This window comes from Serinus canaria, chromosome 6 (assembly GCF_022539315.1).
Source record: "Serinus canaria isolate serCan28SL12 chromosome 6, serCan2020, whole genome shotgun sequence".
NCBI lineage: Eukaryota > Metazoa > Chordata > Aves > Passeriformes > Fringillidae > Serinus > Serinus canaria.
Genome location: NC_066320.1, coordinates 31,700,540 through 31,725,107, shown reverse-complemented (window position 1 = coordinate 31,725,107; position 24,568 = coordinate 31,700,540). Strand labels below are relative to the sequence as shown.

The 24,568-nt window shown below is 48.3% G+C and overlaps 1 protein-coding gene across 4 annotated transcripts in view; it reads right to left on the bottom strand.

Annotated features, from left to right (window-relative positions):
• Positions 1–914: 914 nt before the first annotated feature.
• Positions 915–24,568, bottom strand: part of LHPP (phospholysine phosphohistidine inorganic pyrophosphate phosphatase) — a 71,338-nt gene continuing 47,684 nt past the window's right edge. For 2 of the 4 annotated variants that reach the window (XR_007777917.1, XR_001989959.3), the window contains 2 exons: positions 7,496–7,605; positions 915–1,593 (listed from right to left, as the gene is read on the bottom strand). Coding sequence is in view for 2 of the 4 variants with exons in the window: in XM_009087108.4 (XP_009085356.1) it covers positions 1,503–1,593 (91 nt within the window). In the remaining 2 variants the exon portion in view is untranslated. The remainder of the gene's footprint in view (positions 1,594–7,495; positions 7,606–24,568) is intronic. The other 2 variants (XM_009087108.4, XM_050976406.1) reach the window with 1 other exon arrangement.

Sequence of the window (24,568 nt, the reverse complement as noted above, 5' to 3'; positions counted from 1 at the left end):
ATGGGCAGAGGACTTGATGGAACAACCCCTAATCTTTTAATTTTTTGATGCATTTTGAGCCCCTTCCATGTTCTTGCCAGGTGCAGCATGGCCAGGTGTTACCACACATGCTGCAACAGCTGCACTGCAAAACTGACAAGGGGAGAAACCAAAATCCCCAGGGAAGGGCTGCTGTGCCTGGAGGCAGGGAGCAGCTCCCTTTAGAAATCCTTATTCTGATTAGGGAAAAAAGGCAAATCTCATGTCTGTCCTGGCCCTGGGTGTGCTGAGCACTCCTGGCAGCAGGAGGGGGCTGAGCTGGAGCTGAGCTGGTGCAGCAAATTCTCAGCAGGCATGTGGGGCATGATCAGGCCCAGGGGATGTTCAGTGAGTACAGAATCCTGGAATTCCACAATGGTTTGGGCTGGAAGGGACCTTAAAGCTCATCTTACTTGATCCCTGCCATGGACAGGGACACCTTCTACTATCCCTGGCTGCTCCCAGTCCCTTCCAGCCTGGCCTTGGGCACTTCCCAGAATGAAGCAGCCACAGCTTCTCTGGGCAAACTGTGCCAGGGTCTCCCCACCCTCACAGGGAGCAATTTCTTCCCCAAATCCAATCTAAACCTGCCCTTTTGAAGCTATTCCCCCTTGTTCTATCACTACATGCCCTTGTGAAAAGTCCATTTTCAGCTGGAGCTGTGTCTGACTCAGCCCCAACAGCACAGGGACTGCACATCCAGGATTTTAAGGGGGAGAGGCAGGAAACCCACACCCCTTCCCAAACAGGCTGCTCACAAAACCCCCTGCAGAGGGAAGGCAAAGACCATCAGTCCCATGGCCTTTTCCAGCTTTTCCAGGTAGGGAAGAACATTTCAGGTCCTGTAAACACCCCTGCCAGTGCTGATCCAACTGAACACAACAAGACAGGCCAGATCCAAAGGACAGGGTTTATTCCTGACAGGATGGTGCAGTTATTCCCTAAAGTGCTACTGATTCCTGTGCCCTCTCCTGGGGCTGCTCCAGACAGGCTGGTCCTGGCAGAACCACAGCTCCTGCCTTGCCAAGGCATGTGGGGTTGTCCCCCTCCCCAGGGCTTTTGTGCCACATGAAGCACACACAGGAGCTTGGTGGCTTCCATTAGCCCCAAAGGACATCCTCCATCCCACACAGGGACCCCAAAAGGCACAGGACATGGGGGTTAAACAGGTAAATCCATTCAGGAGAGCAAAGATAAAAAGGGGGAACAGCTCTCCAGCATCACCCAGAGGAGGCTGAGGCCCCTCACAGGCACCAAGGGCAGGGCATTCAAGACTTGCCAGAGGACAGCAGGTTTGGTGTTCCCTTGGATGGGAGGTCAGTAGATCATTTTAGTATCATGTTGTGAAATATTTCGGAAGGCCGGTCCCCACCACCCTGCACAAGGCTGGGCTGGGTTCATTCAGGTGAGATGGAGGTGGGAGAGGATGAAGTGGTTCCATGGAAGGGCTGCATGTGAGGGTTCATTCCTGTTCCTGCTGGGATTTACAGCTCCTGGAGGATGATGTCCACAGCCTCAGCCAGGTTGTTCACGTAGGCATCAGGCTTCACCTCGGGGTGGTTTTCATCGGACGGCCTGGAAGGAGACAGAGGGGCACAGCTGAGCAAGGGCAGGATCCCAAACAGACCATGTCCCTGGTCATCCTGCTGCCCACAGTGCCCAGGCAGTGCCAATGGAGCACCTGAGGTTTACAGAATTCCCAGAATCACTGTGTTGGAAGAGACCTTCAAGATCATTGAGTCCAGCCCAGCCCCAACACCTCAACTGAGCCCTGGCACCCAGTGCCACATCCAGGTTTTGTTAAACACACCCAGGGATGGGGACTCCACCACCTCCCCAGGCAGCCATTCCAGAACTTTCTGTGAAAAACTTTTTCCTGCTATCCAACCTGTATTTCCCTTGGTGCAGCTCCAGGCTGTGTGCTCTGGTTCTGTCAGCGCTGCCTGGAGAAAGAGCCCAGCCCCAGCTGAGCACAGGCACCTTTCAGGAGCTGTAAGAGTGATGGGGGCATCCCTGAGTCTCCTTTTCCCCAGCTCCCTCAGGGGTTCCTCACAGGGTTTGTGTTCCCAGCCCCTCTCCAGCCTCGTTGTCCCCTCTGGATGTGCTCAGTGTCCCGAGGTCCTTCCTGAGGTGGGGGCCCAGAGCTGGGCACAGCACTCCAGGTGTGCCCTCCCCAGTGCCCAGTGCAGAATGACCTCCCTACTCCTGCTGACCACTCCATTCCTGACTCACATTCCTCCCTCCTCTTTGTTTTTCCCCTTTCTCCTTCCCACACTCAGATCTTTCCCACATGCCCAGGTGGATCCTATGTCCTTTGTTCAAATGAGCTCAATAAAACTTTGCAAAACCTCAAATTGAAGAGAATTTCCAATTAGTTAATTAACTAATCCAAGTGAATGCACTGCATTTTACATGGCACTTCTTCATCCAGGCAATAGCAGCACCAAGCAGGGATTACTGTAAGGACACCTCCCTGCAAGCCTGGGACCCTACAAAATTACAAATAATTATTCTCCCACAGTTTTTATCTAGAAACAGGAAAAGAACTATTCCCTTTCAACCTAGAGACACAGAAAGTATTCACACCACTTCAGTGAAAAGGAAGGCTCTGCCAGGAATTTTGCAGGACCCCCATCTCTTGCAAACCCACCAGTGCTGGTTTGAAACACCACCAGAGGAAGGTTCAGTCTCACCCTCCACCAAGTCCCCACCCTAAAGCAGAGGGACTTGAAGCCATTTTTTGCCAATACTTAATTAGCAGCACTGGCCTAACGAGGCACAGCTGCACAATCCCATTTTGCTGATTTAGCAGCACTGCTGCTGGGGAGTGGGGCAGATGTGGGAGGCAGAAATTTTCCAAACCTCATGGTCCTGTTATGGCTCTTGGGCTGAGAAACCCAACAGCTGCTGAAGGGAAAACATATGTATTTTATACACTTAATGACCTTCCTTTGGGAGAGAGATGGGAGCCCAAATGTCCACCTCCCACCTCTCCTGCTCCCTGGGAAGGGCAAACCTTTATTTAGCACAGCCTCTCCGTGGGGAAGATGCATTTCCCACCGGATACAGGGGAGGCAGAGAGATGATTATTATTATTATTAATGATGTGCAGGATTTGCTGAGCACTTGTCTGTACAAGCACCAAATCATTTCTTCTGTCCCAGCACTGAAGCTCCCCAAGGCTGTTTCCTTCCTGCTCTTTTCTCAGCCCTGCTCCTCACATCCAAGCCCATGAGCTCCTCACAAAGGCATGGCTTCTTTTGGAAGCCCACACTCTTGAGGCTCTGCTTGCTGCAAAGTTGGGCTATGAACTAGGAAAAATAAAATATTTTTGTATTTTCAGCTGATATTCATCTTTCCTTGTGTCACCTGCAAAGCCATGCCCAGCACCAGGCTCCATGAAACAAACTCTGCATTTTATTTAAAGGGTGGATGGGTTTAGATATCCCAATTCCATCTTGTTACAGGGCTAGGGAGCAATGAGAATAATCATTATGATGTTTTTTAGGTTTTTCTCAACTGAAAAAGAGTTTGCTGATGGAGAAAAACCTTCACACATAAAGCAAGCAAAAATCCAGTGTGTATCCACCCCTTCAGTGGTAATTATTGCTCACTCCTGATTTAACCAAGTGGCTTTGATGAACACAAAAATAACTTTGGGCATACAGTAAATATCAATTTCTTGTCACTAATCCTTAATTTGAGTGGAGAACTAAATAAAGCAATGAACAAAACTTCTCTTTGCATTTTACACCATGAAAAATGTTCCTTTCCTAGATTACACACTGGGAGAAAATTCTAAGAACTGCTCGAAACGAACACTTCCACAAGAAATTTTCAATTACACAGCACTCTTTGATCTATTAAAAGGATTTTGTGATTAATATCTGTGCTGACTACACAGAAATCCATCTGTAACTCAGCTGCTAAATGCCAGTCATCAAGGGAAAGTCCTGTCACACTTAATGTGTCCTGTGAAAAGGGGGTGTGTATATGTATATATAAATATATATATGTACATGAAATAAGGTATTTTTACCCATTTGCCCAAATACCATGGGATCACATCACACTCCTGGCTCCCCTGAAGTTAATACTAAAACACAATAAATAAAGTTGTCTGAACTCTGCAGGAAAGCAGAGAGCTGGAATGAATACACTTCCCTGCTCTCCTGCCTTTTCCTAGGGCTGTGTGTGGGGCTTTTGTCCCTGTCAGTGCCACCACAATCCCAGTTTCATGTGGCCCCTTCCTTTGTCTCACAGGCATTTTGTGGCTCACAAAACCAGCCAAGGGATGAGTTTGCTCCCCCCTCTGGCTCAGAGCTGCTCTCGAAGCATCCGAAGAAAGGGAACTGCAAGCAACAACCCCCAAACTCTAATGCCAAAAAACAAAGCTCCAAATGCAGCAAAACAACTCAGGAGCCCGAGTCTGGGTGCCAGAAGTGATGCAAAAGGGAGATCTGTGCCATAAAACCTCTGGGCAAACCCAAATGCTGGAGGATGAGCTCTTATTCTGTTGTCCAGAGGGAGCAGAGACCATGGCTCTAAACCAGCCTCTTCCCTGGGGAACTGGGGCTTTTCCCTAAGAGAAACACCAGCCACTGGGAGTTTTAAGATGCCCTGAGGTGAAGCAGTGCTCTGGAGCTCTGCTCTGATGTCCTGGACATTGCTCTGATGGGTCAGAGACTCCCTGGACAAGGTGACTGGCTGCAGGTGGAAGCTTGAGCCAAGAGCAGATTTTGGTCTCATGGGTCCAGCTCAGCTTCTCTCTCAGTGACAACAACCCCATGGAACTGCAGGTCACAGAACTGACAGTAAAGGTTACCTTGTAATACTCTCTTCTTTCATATTCCAGAAATAAATAATAATAATTTTAAAAAATCTAAAAATATCTTTAATTTGCTAGGTCAGTTGAAGAAGTTAGCATTGAGCTAACTTTAGGACAGACTCCTTCTGATTTTTTTTCTCATATGGGACTCTGGTTACAGAGAAGAGCATAAATCAAAATGACAGAAAATTATATACTGCAGCTGAACATTGAGCTGTCAGCACTCCTGGCCAGTGTACAAACTTGCTTGTGAAAAATCAACTACAGCCTTGGGAAACACTCTCTTCCATAAAGCAGGACTCCTTGGAGGGGCTGAGCACCACAGCCTGGAAGTGCACACAATTGCCCAGCCCAAACTGGCCATGGCACTGCGGAATGTGACACTTCTGCACTGCCTTTGGTGGCCACCTTGCTGGCAGGGAAAGGAGTGGCTTAGCTCAGGATCCCTCTGAAAGCCAGGCTGGTCCTTCCTGGTCCTTATGGGGACACAGGGTGATGTTAGGAGAAGAAAAGCCACCCAAAAGGACCAGTGCATAGAGCACATGAACAACATGAGCTATTTTTAACATGATGCAGCTCAGACAGTGGTCCTGAGGCTCCAGTTCCTGGTGTCCATCAAATGCTCCTCAGGAGATGCCTGAACACCTCTTCTCCCAGGGGTTATTTATCACTGCCAGGGCTGCAGCAGCTCTGTGGCCCCCTGTGCCCTGAGCCAGACCCTCAGCCCATACTAAACTGGTTAGTTCAGATCAGTGCTGCATCTGGAGACATCAGGGAGCAGCAGGGTGCTGCAGGAAACTGGCTCTGCAATTTTAACTCTTCTTTAACTGGGAAGAGAAGCTCCAGTTATCAGCAAACTCCAGTATCAGAACTGCTGCCTGTCAGAAAGTGACGGCTTCCTCTGCTGAAGCATGAAACCAGATTGTAAGGGGCTGGTTTAAAAAAAATCAGCTTCTGCAAGGGTAAGGAGGTTCACTTACTATGTGGGTCAGATTTCCACTGTTCTGACAGGCTGGATTCCCTGCCTAGACTCAGCTATCTGGAATGGTCTAGAGTTGTTCCAACTTCTGTGCAATTTTCTGGCATGGCTCACCCAGATGCAGCTGAGCACCCCTGAGGGATGAAGGGATCTATGCTGGCTTGCCTGGTCCTTTCAGAACTACTTGGAGTCTTTGAAGCAAATGCAGAGGAAAGATGACACATAGAAAGATGATCCCAAACCCCAGACTTTGAGGTAATTCTTTAGTTTCCCACAGCAGTTGGGATTCCAGGTGTGATCTGTGAGGGCTGGAGAGGATTGGATGGAACTGCCACAGGGAATCACTGCTAGAAAGGGAATTGGACCTGCAGAACGTGGGATGGGACTGATTCTCTATGAGCTGGGAGCAAACCACTCCACCAGGAGCTAAGAGGGGATGTCTGAGCTCCAGGCCCTCCCTCATGCTGTCCTAGGGACCCTCACACACAGGAAGAACAGCCTTCTCAGCACCCCACTTGTGCTCTTCTCCAGCAAACCATGGGGAGGAAACAGCTGGGTTACTGCATGGGCAAAATATTGAACAGCTAAAAGGCCAAGTGGAGGTAGCTGATATTGGATGGTTGTGGTCACAGGGGTGGAAACAGCACTGGGATCGAGCTCACCCTGAGACCTGCTGAAACCTGCCTTGAGAGTGAGGGCAGACAGGCATTGATCAACACCTGGTTGGTATCACAGGTTAAAATTAGCTCTTACACAGCCCTTCAGAAACTGGGGTAGGCAGGAAAACACCAAGCAGGGCCAAAGCAAGGCACCAAAGTGAACTTGAAAAAGACAGATGAGCCCACATGGCAGTGCCACAGGGCTGCAGTCACTGGCAAACCTGATGCCAGCTCTGTACCACTTCTGTCACACAGCAAACCCCAACCCAAAAGTCACCCTCTGTTTGACCAAGGCATCTCTGTGTCACCATTCAGACTCCCCACCAACAGCACCAAGTCCTGCTCCATAAAATGAGACAAAAAAGCCTGAGACCATTTCTCCTGACAGCATATTCTTCAGGGGCTCTTTGCATGGCTGTAAAATATGCAAGACTGAGTTTAACAAGGTTTTCTTTGTGAGGAATACAAACAGACACTGTAACCTTTGCTGGTTGCTTTGGAAAGATGCAGTAAGTAGACTTGGTGCCATGAGTGAAACTCTCTTTTTTTTTTCTTTTGTGAAACATGCAATTTAATCAGTTTGGCAGTGAAAACCCAGATAAATCACAATGACTGACAGGTCCCTGATGGACAGCTGAGGGATGGTTGTAAAGCACATTTCCTGATCATACAATTAGAGAAAAACCAGCACCAAAGCCAGTAACAGCACCCAGGGCTGGAGCAGCTCCCAGAACTCCAGGAAACCCCATACTGGACCCTCTCATGTCATGGGCAGATCCCTGGGATAGGAAGAGAGGCTTTTGTGGTTAAAAGACTGGATTTTGGAGAGCTCCAAGCAAAGCAAACCTGTGTGAGAGCAAACCTGCTAATTGTGTTTAATTGTGACTCATTTAAATTCAAGCATCCACAAACGGGTGGAAATTACAGCCAAATTGTTTGCTAACACCTGAAGGAAATCTGTGGGCTTGTGACTTAATTGTTCCCATTTCTGTTAAACTGCTGCAGTTTTACCTGAGCAGAATAAACCAGATTAAGTCCAACACTTCTCCAGGTAATACATCTCAACACGTGGGGAACACTAAGGTTGAGGGCATAGGGAGTTATCCTTCTGCATAGTTTACCTAAAAATAAAAATAAATTAAATTAAATTGACAAATGCTAGAAATCACAGAATCTTGGAATGGTTTGTGTTAGAAAGGATCTTAAAGATCATCTCTGCCATGGGCAGGGACACCTTCCACTGTCCCAGGCTGCTCCCAGCCCTGTCCAGCCTGGCCTTGGACATTTCCAGTCCAGGGGCAGCCCCAGCTGCTCTGGGCACCCTGTGCCAGGGCCCCCCACCCTCACAGGGAACAATTCCATCCCAAAATCCCATCTAACCCGGCCCTCTGGCACTGGGAAGCTGCTCCCCCTCATTCTGTCACTCCATCCCACATCCAAATTCCCTTTCCAGGTCTCCTGCAGCCCCTTCAAGCCCTGGAAAGTTGCCATTCCCCAGATTTTTGTTGTTCTGAATTTCAATACACTTCCTGGGGTGAACACTTGTACTTTTCAAACATACATGTGCTGAAAATTTAATTGGAAGTGTTTAATTGGAATTTGTTAGGTTGTAATCAGTTGGCTGCATGGAGATGCTCCAACCAAAGATCTCAGATACACAATTCCAGAAATAACTGCTTAGAAGAGGGTGCTGAGAGCACTGGTAGGGCTGAAAGAGGTGCATGAGGGGTGCCTGGTGTCCCTGCTGCACTCTGCTCCACCAGGTTTTCCACCAGGTCTTTTTAAACTGCCAAGATCTGGTGCAGAACATCACTTTGGGAAGCAAGGAAGAGGTTGGAAAGGGGGACTGTAACCACAGGTTTGAAGAGGTTCAGGGAGAGCGAGTGGGACTTTGTCAAAATGAAGTCAAATGACCAAAGGTGAGAGAACAGATCAGGAGCTGCAGGCTGGCAGGAGCAAAATCCCATGGTTCCACATAAAAAGCTTGGGAGAGAGCACAAGTATTTCCCATAGTCCTCTTCACAGGCATGACATTTACTGTGGTGATTGCAAATTAACCCTTGAGGAACCCCAACTCCTGGCATCTCTGCAGGATGCAGTGCACCCTGCACTCTGAGCACACAGTGCTGAGGAAGCAGATGATGGCAGCTGCTTTCCTCCACTCATCCCTATTTATTTTCTCTCTCAGGAAACCCAGCACATGTGAACATGCTAGATTAAAAGCTCTGGAGAATAAAAGTCCTGAAAGTCTGTGCAGAGGATATATGCACATCTATACAGTAAGAAACAGGCACCAAGGAAGGCAGGATGGTGATAGGAAGATGTGATGTGAAGTGCTGCAGTTGGGACAGAGGGTGCTCCTGGCTAAATGCTCTCATGTCATTATACCAGAGCATGAGATTTTATCAGTGCTGACTTCTTTCCCTTACCTCCAAAATCCCTCATGGAAAGTCAAGCTGGTTTGAACAAATATTTAAACAAGCACAGCACTGGTGTTCCGGCAGCTGGGCAGCAATTTTCCTGTCAAAACTGCACAGCTCTCTCATCTTGCACAGCCAGAGCAGTTCAGCAGGGGCCAGGCATTAAAAGTGTGCATACCAGCATTATGGTGGAGGAGAGGGAGCAGCACACATGCCTGATCTGGTTTTGGACTGGTTCCCAGCCTGCTAATCCCAAAACAGCTGCACACGTGTGCTGGGAACAGCTGGCACGGCAGGGAGAGCTGGAACCTGGTGGGCACAGGATGGGGGACACCCAGTCAGTCCCCTCTGCCTCAAGGGGCTCTGTCCCTTCTTCTCTGCCCATAATCCAGGTATCTCGTGGGCTCTGTGCTGCTGTGGTCACATCTAAGCCTGAATCCAAAGGTGAAGCCATCCAGGCTTCATGCTGGGTGGTGGATGCTGGGTTTGAGTCCAGAGAAGACACAGGTGGAAGAGAGTTACTGCATCAGGAGCTGCCATCCTCAGCCCCATGGAAACCACTTCAATCCATCTCACACAGAGATGGAGAGCACTGGCAATATTTGCTCAATGTACTCTGTTAGGCCAACCAGAACAGCCAGAGGAAACACAAACATCTGAGAGCACAAAATGCTCCTGTTACTGCAGAGGTGAACATTCACCCTTGGGCACCTGAGGCTTCCCATCAGGCTGGCCCAGACCCATTTCACCCAGAGCTGTCTGTCCAAAAACAAGATGCTCTGCCCAGGCTGGTCACCTGAACCTCTCCAGGAGCCTCCTGCTCAGGACAGACAGGAAAGGGGAAAGGGGAAGGACACACAGAACCACAGAATCCCTCAGGCTGAAAAGGCCTCTGGGATCACTGAGTCCAACTGTTCCCCCAGCACTGCCAAGGCCAGCACAGACCCCTGTCCCCAATAACACATCTACAGGTCCTTTAAATCCCTCCAGAGATGGGGACTCCACCACTGCCCTGGGCAGTTCTTTCCATGGGGAAATTCCTGCTGATGTCCACCCTGAGGCCGTTCCCTCTCCTCCTGTCCCTGTTCCCTGGAGCAGAGCCCGACACCCCTGGCTGTCCCCTCCTGTCAGGAGCTGTGCAGAGCCACAAGGTCCCCCTTGAGCCTCCTTTTCTCCAGGCTGAGCCCCTTCCCAGCTCCCTCAGCTGCTCCTCATGGGACTCGTGCTCCAGACCCTTCACCAGCTTTCTTCCCCCTTCTTATTCATCCCATGCTCATCCCATTTTCTTAGATAACAAGTCTGGATAGGAAATAACCTCTGGAAGAGATGATTCTTTTCCCTACTGACTCTATTTAAACCAGATGACAAGCTCATACCCCAGAGCCAGTTCTTGGACAGCCAGAGTTATGGTTAGGTGTAAAGAATCTAACTTTTCATTAAAAATAGATAAAGTTCAGTGAGATAAATCCAACCCCTTGGTGGAAACGAGCCATGAATGCCAGGCTGTGTCAGTGCAGTGACCCCCTGGCTGGCCTGGGGTGCACTGGGGGACCAGAAGCTCTCACTGCACATGTGGATGCACCAAGTGCTGCAGTGCAAGCACAGCACAGCTGTTTCCAATAAAAGCAAAGCCTCCCTCTCCCCCTCAAAAGTGAAAAGCACATTTGCTTGTTTTCTGAGAAAATCTGAGAATTGCCCCTGCTCTGCCAAACTATCCAGTGTAACAGGGTGTTTGCAAGCACCCTGAGACTCAGCTCTGCCTGCTTGGATTAATTATTGATGACCTGCTTGGCTTTGCCAGATGACCTTACTCAATTCAGTAGAAAATAATTTTAAACGCCCCTGAGAAAGAATTTGGACATAAATATTTTCTTTGTGCACACACACAAACAGATGTGCATCTTAAATGGAGCTGATGCATTAGCTATTAATCAGATTTAATATTACACAGGAGTGAGAAAGATTAATTTCAAGGGTTGAATGTAAAGCTCAGCAGTGCTCAGACATCTTACTCTGTTAGATACTTTTAAAGACCTTAGCCTAAGAGAATATTTCATTGCTTTCCTTTAATATATCACTTACAAAATCCCTGTGAAAGGTGTAAAATGAATGCTGGCTTCTACATTTGCAAAGCATCTCACAGAGATTTAAGTCACAGAACTCTGGCAGATGCAGATTCTAGCAAGAAAGGAGCTTTGCAGATTATAAAAGAACGAAGCCTTAATTTAAGGTTTTCAAATGCTGTTTGGAAAAGTTTGACTTAAAAACTCTTAGGCCAGATTGGCACTGATAATGCAACCCTCGAGACAAGACACTCCAAGTTACAGCTTTAAAAGACTGTTTCTCACCAAAGAAGAATTTGAGCTACCCTAAGGAGAATAATATTTGTCTCCAGATGCTGCTCACTAAATCAGCTTTAATTTTAAATGAGAATGAAACTATGAGCTATCTGTGCCACTCCCAGGAAACCCAAGCAGACAGACATACAGCCAGTTCTCCTTCCAAAGGGCAGGAACAGCCAATTCACACACGTGTTGGGAACCAGCACCACCCTGCTCCAAAACCCTTCTCACGTGGGAAGCCAAGAAAGCACCTACACAGGAAAATGAAGGCAAAATTTATATTTTTGTCTGCAAAGTTGTTCGGCCTGGACAAGGCAATGGCATGGGGTCTGTCTGACTTCTCTTCCCAGACCAGATTCCAGATAGGAATATTGCATCCAACCTCACTCAAGGATGTCAGGAACACTCTAAATGTGCTCATGCTGAACTGATATAACAAAAGGGAATAAGTACTTGGGCTAAACCCCAGGAGTTCTGCCTTGGCTTTGAGTCAGTGCATGATTGATGCCCTCTGGAAGGGCTCAGAGACACCTGAGCATACACAGCCACCCAAATAATTCAGCCCTGCTCCTCAGAAACTCCTGCCCCTTCTAAAGCAGAAAATTTACTAAAGTTATTCCAAATTACAGCTCATTTGCTTAAGCAACTCTGTAATTGAGATCTTCATAATCTTCTCTTTGGAAGTTTGCATGGCCTGAATGTCTGCCTGCCGTCCCTTCCATGGCCACAGTGCCAAGGAAATGAAACTTTATTTGCTTGGGAGATATATTTACCAATTGCTGGAAGTGTTCAAGACGCTTGGAGCCACCTGGGATAGTGGAAGGTGTCCCTGACTGTGGCAGGGGTGGCACTGGGTGGGTTTTAAGGTCCCTTCCAACCCAAACTATTCCATGATTCTATGAAGTGATGGAGCTGATCAGGTTTGCTTTTTGCTTCGTTTCACAGATGAAGAAGCCCAGATTTGCTGAGCTGTTGAGCAGGTAATGAAGGAAATTTTGTGCCATGTGCCTGCAGCCTCCAGCATACCGAGTGGGGTCGCAGGGGGGCAAGACCCTAAATCCAGCAGAAAACAACACAGTTCTGCATGGAGCAGCCATAGCCAGCCCACACTGGATCCCTTTCATTTTTTACCTGGCAATGGGGACCTTCCAGAGGAAGGCAGGATGTCCTCTGCAGATGAGGCTGACAATGTGGGAAGCTGCTCAAAGGATGAGGACACGCTGCGCTCGCGGACCACGCTTCGCCCAAGGATTCCAGGGCTCCTTGGAGCACTGCAGGAAGCAGGCAGCACTGCTGCCCTGAAACACCAGTGCTGCAGGGATGGCTCTGGGCTCCTCCTCCTGCTCCTGGCTCTCCTCCACCCCGGCAGGACGCAGGAGGGAGCGCTGGGCTGAGGGAAGGCAGCGAGCACATTTTTCAAGGTGTCAAACCGCAGCGAGGCTCGTGCTTAAGCACGGATTATGGAAAGTGCACTGAGCTAACAGTGTTAGTGTAGGGATTAAATCCCCACGCTCCTGGCAGCCAGCCCTGGGGCTGGACACAGAGAACAGGCCAAGGGCTGTACCTGCTTCCTTCCAGCTCTGACTTCCAGCTCCTCAGATGGAGGCTGCTCGTGTGTCCCACTTGCTGTGCTCTCAGTGCAGGCTCAGAGCCAACCCCTGGCTGAAGCCTTCCAAGAGTTTCGTCAAATACCAAGTCATGTCAACAGGGATTTTGCTGCATGTTGTCAAAAGAGATAATCCCAAATTTGCAACAACTGAGTGATGAATATTTGGGTTTGGGATGCTTGGTTTCAATGCAGGGAGTTGCACGGGTTCAGTCTGTGTCCTGTGCTAACTTGCACATCCTCCAGCATCATTTTCTCTGTCAGTCCCTTCCACCTTCATAAATACAATGGCTAATTCTATGGCCACCTCCAAACAGCTTTTTAAAATTAGTTTTTGTGGGACTGACTGGACATTTCCCACAGCAGTTTATTGCTGGCTGTTATCACACGTGCAAACCACAGCCTGGAACCACAAAATCATCCAGCAGGATGAGTTTGTACCACACCTGGCACACTCAGAACAGCACCAGGCACCACTGCTGCTTCCAAACCCTGCCACATTCACCCTGGTAGGGCTGAGATGGTTTCTGAGTCAGCTCTTCATGAGCTCCAAGACCCAGAAGCCAAGGATCAGGCTGTGCAAGGTGCCCAAGAGGGCTGGGAATGAAAGGGGTGCCCAGGGGCTTTTCCACCTCCAGGGCAGCTGGCAAGGCTTTCCCGTTTCTTAGGATCAGACTGAACTTGGGACATTTCTTAACCATGAAATCACTAAAAAAGAATCAACAGCTTTAGAACAGAGGAGGAAAAACCCCAAACAAACAAAAGCAGTGGCATGGTAACTGCTTCACCTTCTTGGTATCTGCAGTACTTGCTTTTATCTGAGCATTGTGGTTGAGACCAGTTTCCTCCCTTTGCATCAGCTTCAAGTGAACACTGATCCTTTGTAGAATGAACAGCCCATAATACTGGTTTTAGCTGTGCTTCTGTAACCCAACCTGGTTAAATGAAATCTATTTACATACCATGCTTGATAGCTTTGAGAAAATCTAATACTTAAAATACTTCAAAGGTCTACTTTGCACTGGAGGTGGGACAGCCAAGGCTGTGGTCTGCACATATTGCTGAATTCCAAAGGCATTTCAGGGTGGAGATATTTGTCTGTGGAGTTAAAAACAACCCAACAATAAGCCAGTCCCCTTCAAATTGCATTCAAGGCAGCACAGAGCAATCAGTGGAGGGCTGATCAATCCTCTGATGTTTTTTCTCAGTCTAAAATGAAGCAGTGGCTCGGGGGATGTGTGCTATGTAAATTTAATATATATAAATATAATAAAGAATTTTTTGAATCAAATCACCCAAGCCCTTCTGTGGAAAGGGCTTTAGCAGATCATAAAGGAAGAGACTTCATCCAGTAAAACATTAAAGGAAATGTTCTAACTTACAGCACTATACATTAATGCTCAGCAATGTAAAGAGTTTAACTGCCTGTTGCTTTCCCACCATAAATTACTACCTGCAGCTAATGGAAAACCTTCCTCCAGACCTGATTATGCAGCTCACCCTCATTTCATACACTCACATGGATGGAAAAAACCAGCAAGCTAGCCTGGATTTGTCTGAAGGCCCTGCAAATGGGCATGTCCTGAGAAAGCAAGGAACATTGCAGAATACCACATGTGTGTGTTTGGTACAAGTTGCTTGAGCAGCTCATCACATATGCAATACTCTGCAGGTTTTATGATTGTTTATATTTGAATTTAATCATTAGCTTTAATGTTAAACCATGCTGCCCCTCACACACAGCTGTTTCCTTCCCAGGAAAGGGCACTTCCTTCTTTTGGGGGAAAAAAAATATTCATGGAACCATGGAATGGTTTGGGTTGGAAAGGACCTTAAAAACCATCTAGTTCCACCCCAGAGAAAGGGGCAGCTGGCTTAAAGGAGGAAGAAAAAATACCCATCAGAGGGATGCAGAAATGCAAGGTGACATTTGGACCTGGGTTTCAGTACTCTGCATCTGGGAGATGCTAGTTAGATACAAACCCAGAACAACAAGGCAGAGTCCCAACCACTTTCCCAAAGGATTAATTAAGGAATCCCTCCTCCCAGCCCCCATTCAGAAAAATCTGGCTGGAAACTAAAAGTACCAGCAACTGTTTACCCCATTAGAGCTGTGCAGTAAGAAAGGACAGCCTCCTACAGCTTCCCACAACTTTGGGCAAGATAAACATCTTTGTTGGAAAGCAAGAGCCTCTCCACTTTTATTGATGGAGACAGAAAGTGCCAGAGAATGGGAGCTGCTGAATCCAGCCTCTGATTAGCAATTAAGCACTTGGAGAGGGGCAAGGCTCTGGGCACAACGTCCTCCCCAGTGATTCACAGAAAACATCCCATAAATTAGCCATCCCTGTGATTTTAGTGCTTGGGTGTGCTCGTGACAAAGGAGCCTCACAGGGCTCTGTGCAGCCATCAGATCCAGCCTCTCTGGCCTGAAAATCTGGGGGAAGGTCCAGGAAAGGCTGCAGATGGACCTGTGCCCCCCTCACCACGTGTGGACAGCCCCAGGGTCACGGGGAGCCTCCAGGATGCCACTCTGGATCGGGCATGCTCCCTTTGGCTGGAACTGTCACCAACATCAAGAACAGGATGGGAGACAGGCAGGGGCTGGGCATGGCTCTGTGGAGCTCCCTGACTCTCTGCTCCACAGCAACCTGGCCTAGTGGAAACTGTCCCTGCCCATGGCACGGGGCTGGAATTAGATGAGCTTTAAGGTCTCTTGCAACCCAAACCATTCTGTGGTTCCTTGTGCACCATGGGCTGGGGTCCAGCCTCATGCACCCACCTCCACAGCAATGCTGTGATGTACCCTGGCACATGAAGGAGAGATCAGATCACATATTTTCTCTCCAAAAGGAGTTACATAAACTCCAAAGGCTGCTCACATCCACAGTCCATGTTCCTAATTGAAATCTGCAAGGAGGCTGGACTGATGGATCCTCCCAGCACGATGTGCCCAGAGAAGTTTGCAGAACTCATCTGCTGAGAGCTTGGCTTCCCCACACACCTCCTTCCCCCACGAAAACTACAATTGAAAAGTCCTGGTCCTAAGAGGGAGCACTGGTTTTTATCAGATGGTAACAATGAGTACATCATGAAATCATTTAATAGTTCTCATTAAATGCCTTGCTGGAGAGCAGCCCTGATTTATGGACACTATGCTGTGGGTATAAATAAAGCTGCAGTTTGCTTGTAACACAGCTGGTCCCGAAAATTAATGTTTTGTTTTCCGTAACCTTTGTACTCTCCCCTTCCTCTGCTACTATGGCAAAGCTCAAGGCGTGTAACTCGATCGCTCTGGGGAAGAGGAGACACATCCAAGGGCTCTGCCCTGCCTTGGGATGCAGCTTCCCAAGGGCAGCCCTGCTCTCCAGCTCTCCCTTACACGTGGATGCACCTCCCTGTTTCAAAACAAAACCCTCAGGGGCAGCCTTGCCTCTTGTGCTGGAAGTGCTGCTGGAACAGCCTATCTCCCTAAGCCCAGGTCCAAGAAATGCTGATATATTTAGCACTGCTGCATAACTTTCCATCCTTAGAAGCCCAGTATTCTTTTTTCTCTCTGTGGCCAGGGAATAGGACAAAAGCCACCCAAACCAGATGTACATCCGTCTCCAGAGCAGAGGAAATATGAGGCTGCTGTGACACAGGACAGTGGCCAGAGACATTTTTTAATGCTTATATTAAGCACAGCACCTAATCCTAAGCAAACACTTCATCAGCTGCACAGTGCTTTTTTTTTTAAAAAAGACTTTTTAGTCCCAGCACAAGGTGTTCACTGAGAGTGTGACTGAGCACAGGGAAAACTGCACTTCCAGGCCAGGCAGATGTTGAGGAGGCTTAGGAAAGAGTCATTTTAAACAAGGACAGGGAGCAGGGCTTTGCAATCATATGGTTTGCAGCTGGAATTTACAGGCATGATAATTTTATAACCCTCTCCTTGCAGGTTTGAAGCAGTGCAATATTCCTTGCTGCTGCAGGGACAGGGCTGCAGGAAACATCCTCCTGCATCTGACAACTTAATGTGGCCCTGAGCCTGCACCCTGTGCTGTAAAACAGGCAGTGGGAGCTGGCAGAGCCAGTGGAGTGCAAATGGGCACTTGAATTACACAGGCATTAAAACATAAAGTCTTAAACTTGACCAGTTTACTTCTGCTCACAGCCAGGCCTGTTATATCTGATTGATTTTATGAGTATATATGAGATTTTCTTCATAAATTTGCTTTCTAGTGACTTCATGTAGTTCTTTTCTGGTTGAAACCAAGAAAGCTCTTACTCACCCAACCATTTTTCATGTGTACATAATACATGAGGCTGCAAAATGATTGCAAGAGGAGACTTTGGGGCAGGAGGACTCAAAGCACTGAGACAGCTGAGAACAAAACAATGAGAAAATCACCTCTAACCATAGCATGAAATGTGGGAAAGATTACCTTCTTTTTAAGAGTAATATTTTTACATTTCCACAGACACAGTCCCAGTGCATATTCCAGGCACTAACTGTACATGGACTCACAATCTGCCCAAAACCAAACCTCAGCTATCATCAAGCTTAGTTTAGCCACATATTTGGCCTCTAAACATGAATAAATTAAAGAGATTTTCCTTGGGAGGCAACGCAGATTCTGGCAACAGCCATTGAGTTTCAAACATTTGAAAGTAATTGCTAATGCACAAAGAAGCTGGAATTGAGGAGAATTTTCCCCAGGTTGGAGATCAGGGCTGGTTTCCACTCCAAGAGCTATTGAATTCTGTCAGACTCAGCCCAACATGCCCTACACAGATGTCAGCACTATCCCCAAAACACAGATCCTCACAGACACCTACATGCATTTGGAAGTCCATTTCTCTGTAGATGGAGAAAATTTATACTCAATTACCTTCCTTTAAAATGATACATAAAGCAGGAAGACAACTTGTTACAATAAGGAAAATTTATTGAACTAGTTTCTAGGGTGTATTTATTCATAATAAAAATTTTCACTAGGTGATGGATTTAGATGAATCTGACCTAAAGACTCTGGCTCTCCTCTCCTACTAGTTCATGTCTTAATAATTAATAAAGACCTAATTTTTTCTTGGAATTTTGTTACGTAAAAATACACCAATTTTGTAGAGTTCATTAACTCCAGGGTTTGTACTGGGCCACAGGGTCTCCATGGTTGATCTTGGGCTGCTGCAGGTTCCAATCCAATTTTTCTTGCCAGGAACCTTTGTTTCGTTTTATTGCTCTTTGGGTTAATGAGACAGCCTGGGAAGGAACAGAGGACATGGAGAACCTACTGCTGCTTCTGACACTGGTGTGTGCCCTTGGGTACATTACCTGGCCATTCCTGGTTTCCACAACTGAAAAATGAGAATAACAACACCTTGCTGCTTAGTCTGAGCACCTCAGAACTTCATTAGGGAAAAAACAGGTACAGAAGAGTGAGGTGTTTCCAGACCCTGCAAAACTAGGCAGGGAGAAGATTCAGAGTGGTGGATGAATCTGTGGCCAAAAAGAGAATGGATCAGCCACAAACTGTTTGGGATGATGCCCTGGCCAGCTGGGAGCCATAAATGGATTTTGGCATTGGCTTCAAGACCTTCAGAGTTTGACCTTCTATACTGCAGGACCTCAGGTGTAAACCAGAAATAGCAGGATTTCTGTCTTCCCACCCCCTCTCACCAACATGGATTTTGCACACCTTAAGGACAGACTGTGTCTTACCTAAAGTGTTAAACTCAGTTTTGGTAGGAACTTGGAGGAAGACTGAGAGGCAGTGAAACAACCCTGCAAGGAACACAACCAGCAATAAGAGGAAGAAGAGTGAGACAAAATAAGGAGGAGTTGTTTGTGAGTCAGCATTGAGCCCCTCTGGGCTGAAGCAGCCATGAGGTGTGAGCACAGCAATTTCAGTGATAAATTTGTACATAAACTATGGGACAAACCCTGGTCTCTCTGAGCAGATTCCTTTGACTTGAGTGGGAATTGCTTCCTTGCAGCTGAAAGCAGGATTTGTCCCTCTATGTACAATGATAAAAAAGAGGAAGAGCCTTCTTAGATGACCATGACAGAAATGATCTTGGCCTTTCTAACACTGATACCAAGAATTCGACTGATAAGCCCCCCTGGTGATTGCCTTTCTGCCGGAATAAATTTAGAAATTCAGGTTGTTGGCTTGTGTGGAAGAACGTTTGCACAAAGTTCCTACTGATTGTATACAAGAAAGCAATGGCCCTGACTGACTTCCATCCATACCCATGGAATCACAGGATTGTTAAGACTGGAAAAGACCCTGTGCAAACCCCTGGCCCAGCACACATCAGGTCCTTCCCCCTGGACAAGGGGGATGGCAGCAGCCACTCCCCAGAGCAGGTCCTTACAGTCACTGGCCCAAGGAAGGGAGCTGCTGCCAGGAATTAAAGGTCCTTGCTTACTGTAAATATTTTGCAGCCTGTTTCAACCCTCCACACTGGAAAATGCTCCCTATTCCCAAGGCAGGGGCAATCCAACTGAAACTGCTTCTTCCAGCTTCCTTTTAGAGCTCCTCTGGAGTTCTCCAGCCTCCATGGGACCATGGCCAGCAGTCTGACTGTCCCTGAGGGAGGTGGCTTTGGCTTTGGCCTCGGACAGGCTGAGCCACTTCTTGCCCAAACAAGAGAATCACAACAAGCATCTGCCTCAGGAAGAGTTAAAACGAAGAGTCCCGCTGACGCTTAAGTGTTACAAATCTTCCCAGTTAAAATAAATTATTCAGGAGATGTCAGCCTCCCATCAGCACCATATGAGCTACATTTTTAATAGTTCTGTGCACTGAACACGTTCTGTCACAATATCAGTGAGACTGAGCTGTGAGACGAGGAAGACGAAAGACGAGCTGCTCTCTCTGCAGGGCCATGGAACACACGTCGCTCCAGGCAGAGTGGAGGGGACTCAAACAGACAGAAATAATGCTCTGACTTCAGCAATCATAGCAGGAGCCTCTCCATTTCCCTCAACAGCGTTGTCCTACCTGATGGATAATTCACACACCACCTTCCACTGTCCTGAGGTTTCATTTATTGTGCCTCCACCAGATTTTTCCAAACATCAGCTGGAATCGACACCTACCTTAAAGTCTCCTAGCTTAAACAATAAGAGTCTTCTGCTCCAAGTATAATAATAAAAGAAGGGAGCATTTCTCTTTGCCTCAGATGTTAAAATAACCATCTAACTGCCCACTGACCCATAAATTAATTCATTTGTCCAAATCACAACCCCCTTGGCCAAACCCTTCTATCTCCTATCCCTGTTTCTGTTCCAGAAGAGGGGGAAAGGACCAGATTTCCCACAGGGAAGCTTGGGGTAAGTAACCCAAGAGCAGAGTCTCTTGTCCTATTTGAGGGAAATGGGCTGTTGAGGAATGACCCCAAATTCCCATCCTTCTTGCTTCTGAACAGGAAAACAATTTTGCCTCCAGTGCTGCAGCTTCAGCTGGTTCAGCTTTTAACTGAGCGAGGAGGAGACAAACGAGCCACTGCAAGGCTCCTGCAAATCAAAGGAGAGAAAAGGGATGGGGATATGGGAGATCCACAGCCTGTTCCAGCAGCATGGGGAGGCACATCAAATCCCAGCTCCTGAGGAACAAACACCACCTGTGTCTTCTCTCTCACAAATGACAACAGCTGCTGACACAAGCGTAGCAGCACCTCAGTAGGTCTGGGCTGCTTTTAGGCTGAACCCAGCAAGGTTAATTAAGGATGTTTTACTAACTGGCTCTCCCCAGACAGATTTAGATTAAGAGATGGCTGTTCAGGCCAACAAGGCAGCATATGGATGGAAGAAAGGACCAAGGTTTGGCAGGAGTTGAGGAAAAAAAACGCAGCTTCTTGTGGATGGTCACAGTGAGCACGGGGTGTGAAATCCCTCTGGATGCCCTCACACACTGCCACTGCTCACCCAGCACCTCCCTGGGACTGGAAAAATCCTACAAAGCACAAAAATGCTGTGGCCAGTCCTGAGCAGCCAGCAGAGAGAACTCAGACGTGCCCAGGCTGGAATGAAGAAAATCCAAATGCAAATATGCTGAAGGATCACTTGCAGGAGTCAAGTCCCCTGGGGAGTGGCAGGATGAGCCTCTGCCAACACGGTGCTTTCTGAGAGTCAGGCCTGTGCCCAAAGGAGAGCTGAGTGATGCCATCGACCCCAGGGAGTGCAGGAAGGGCACTGAAGCCTGAAGGTACAACTGAACTACAAGCTTGGAGCAGCAATGCTCCTGCCTGTGTGGAAAAGAGAGTAACAGCCCCTGCAATAAAGCCAGAACTCCATCAATTTCCCCATTTTGATTTATGCCTGCTCCCTCAGCTGTAAAACAGCTTAACTCCACTCACCTGCAGCAGATGGGTTTCATCTGCCATGGCTTTGTACCTCGTAAACCTGGATGCAAGGAGGATGAGCTGGCCCTGTGGTCAGCAAGAGGATGCTTGGTAAAGGCCAATTCATCATCCAGGCTGGAGCCCACAGACACAGGAGTGGGCTGGAAGTCAGCTACTGTGTGGATGCACCCAACATTTGGTGGAACAAGGGTAAAAAGAGAACAGGAAGCCTGAGCCTGCTTGCCCAGAGGCAGGGATTGTAACAGGGCCTGTCCTCACAGGATACAATACAATCCCTGCAAGACTGTCGTGTGAGGAGGGACAGCTGGGGAAATACTTTCCTTGGGATAGCAGGGAGGGTGAGAAACCTTCATCCCATCAAGTGTGAGGTGAGCAGAGCACCAGGATGGAGAAGCAGAGCAAGGGTGGGGAGAGCCAGCTGCTCTTTTTTGGGAGCAATGCTGCCTAAGGTATCAGGGAGGTCAATTCCCTTCCTCATCTCCTACTCACCCCATGGAAAAATAGTTTATCTGACATTCACAAAAGAAACACTGATCTTTTCCAGAAGTACTGAGCCATTAATTTTGGGCCAGGTCCAGTACTGGTTACAGTTATGGTACCTCCAACAGGAATTGTGCTCTCCAAATGGAATTTCTAGCAAGGATGAAAATGAGTCCCTACAGTACTCATCTCCCTGAGAAAAGCACATTCCTGAGTGCCCTCTGGAGAGATGCTCCTTGCCATGCTACTCCCCATCCACTCCAGCAGTCCCACTTGTTCCCTGGGAGGCTGAAGACACTTCTAGGTCTTTCCAGACCTGGTCTGTGTGAACAAGAAGCTGACCATAGTGCAGCAGCCAGAGGTGCAAAAATGCAGTGACCTTGTGAATAGTGAAGAGAGACCCAAGCCAGAGCAATTTGTGTTGTTTGGAGCCAGCCTGGCAGTGGCTGCACTAAGAATGCACAGACTCGAATGTGGAACGTGTTTTTGCTGAGAGTAACAAAGCCTGAGCAGGAAAGCTGGGGCTGTGGAGCCTCCTTCCCTCTCATGGCAGCCTCAAAATTGCTTCTGGTTGATGACTTTGGGGGTGAGAGCACGATCAAACAGGTGGGCTGGGAGGAGAGCAAGGGTTTATCCTGCCATCTGTCCCCAGAAATTTGTGTGTCAGAAATGACTGACAGCAGTGGGAGCAGCAGGATTTGGGGACATCAGCAAAGCTGGGGTCAGGTCCAAGCTGGTGCCCGCTCTGGCCAAGCCCTGTTTTTTATTTAAACTCCTAAAATCAGTTGCTGCTAACCCCCTGAGCAGCTTTTTCTGTGAAATAATGATCTGCTCCCAGCATCCCATGTGATGGCTGCTGGGGTGGGGGCCACCGAGGGGGTCCACAGCAGAGAGGGATCCCCAGGAACACCCAGCCCTGGGTGACTGCTCTGCAACCCCAGGAGATTTTTGGGGCAAAGCCAGCCTGGCTATACCCCAGGGAATCAACCCCAGAAAAAGCCCTTGGGCTGGGGAGCAGGAGGATGCACAGGTTCAGGTCCTGCCCAGTGCATGAGGCTGCCAATGTGGGAAGGGTTAAGGTAACCACAGTCCCAGGCTTGTTTACCCCAAGCATTAGAGAGGGATAGTTTGCTGTGAACACACTGATCAATATCTCCCAGCTGCCAGTTTAATCAGGATTAAGTGAGCAGCTATTAATTCTGCTCTTTTCCAACAACATTTAGCCACCATGTGAAAACATTTCTTCCATCACAAACAAATTAACCTTGATATCATCTATCCAGACATCTTAAAGGGACTTAGAAAAGAAAACCCCAAATCAAAACACTAACACGAAGGGCCAAGACCAATAATCTGGCTTTAATTAGAAGTTTTCCAGCTCACAGCTCCATGAAGGAGCGGCAGGGATGTTTGCTCAGAGCCAAGGTGTGCTTGTCTGGCACGTGGAGCTGGGTGTTGAGACAAGGCTGGATGGACCTGCAAATCCTTTTAGATTCCTAAAATATTCTGGAGGAGCAGGGAGCAGCCACCAGGTCCCCAAAGCCCCTTCCAGAGCAATGTCAGAGCAGAGACACCTCCCTGGGACGTGGCCAGACACAGGTGCCCCCATGGCAGGACAGGTTTGACTCCTCAGGTGCTAAGAAAGCAAATCCCTGGAGTGCCCAGCCCTCAGAGCAAACCCCAGGAATTATTTTACCAGCCTGACTGGCACAGGCTGCAGCTCACCCACAGGCACTGGATACTTGTGTACGTGCAAACTGCTTCTCCTGGGAGGCACATCCACCTTGGGCGAGGGGTGGCAGGCGGCCGCTGGCCCAGCGAGCAGCCACGCATACAAACACAGCCCAGCCATTCAGCCCTGGGACTCAACTCCCCGGGCTAAAGATGACAGATGCTTCCAGAGCCACCAACAAACGGCCACAGCACAGCCACTCTGAAGAGCCAGCTTCTATTTTGTCTCCTTCTCCCTAAAAAGTCTCTTGTTCTCATCCACGGGGTGACTCATGGAGGAAGAGAGCACATCTTAGGAAGAAGGGAAGCAGGACGCACAGAAGCCCAGCTCTGAGCTTTGTAAAAGCCCTTTCTCTCAGCTATTCTGCACATGGCAAAGGCACCAGAAGTTTTCTGAAAAAAAGGATGACAGACGGGGCTGGACTTTCTTTCCAAGCTTCCTCTGAAATCACACTTGGCACTGCAGCCCCGGCCTGTTGAAAGAGCATGGGAACGTGCGTGGCAAGAGCTGCTCTCAGGTTGGAGCTCTCTGGGCTCTTCTAAGCCATCTGGGCTCTGATTTAGCTTGCAAGTCTGTCAGTCCCAAATGAAAAGTCAGCTCCTAACCCAAGGGTTCAGCTCAGGGTCAATAGCTGAGGAGTGTCTGAAGAAGTCACTCTTTAATCCTCCTGGTTAACAGCACTGGGGAAAGGCCTTTGCCAGGGCAGAGGAAAACTCACCTGATCCTTTCTCATTTCCCAACTCCACTGCCTCAACTAGCTGGAAAAATTCTGCTGTTTCCCCTCTGCTGGCAAAGGAGGAAGAGACCCAGTGCAGGCAGAGCTCAGGAGCTGATGAGTTTCACAGCGCTGGGTTACACAACCCTTCTTCCAGCCAGCAGAGCAAGGCAGTGCTTGAAAGGCTGGTGCTCTCCCTCCAACCCTGAACCTGAACTCCCACCTGGATTAAGTTTCCTGCTGCTATTCCCAGGTGAAAACCCCAATGGCCAGGTGAAAGCCACCCTGCCCAAGTGGTGAGCAGCCTTAGATCAAACAACTCCAGTGCAAGCCCCATCTGCTGCAAATCCTCATTCTTTATGAACTCCAAAGCTTTGGGAGAGGCAGGGACCCCGGTCTCCCTCCTTCCCCAGGTGGACCCAGGGAGGTCCTTGAAG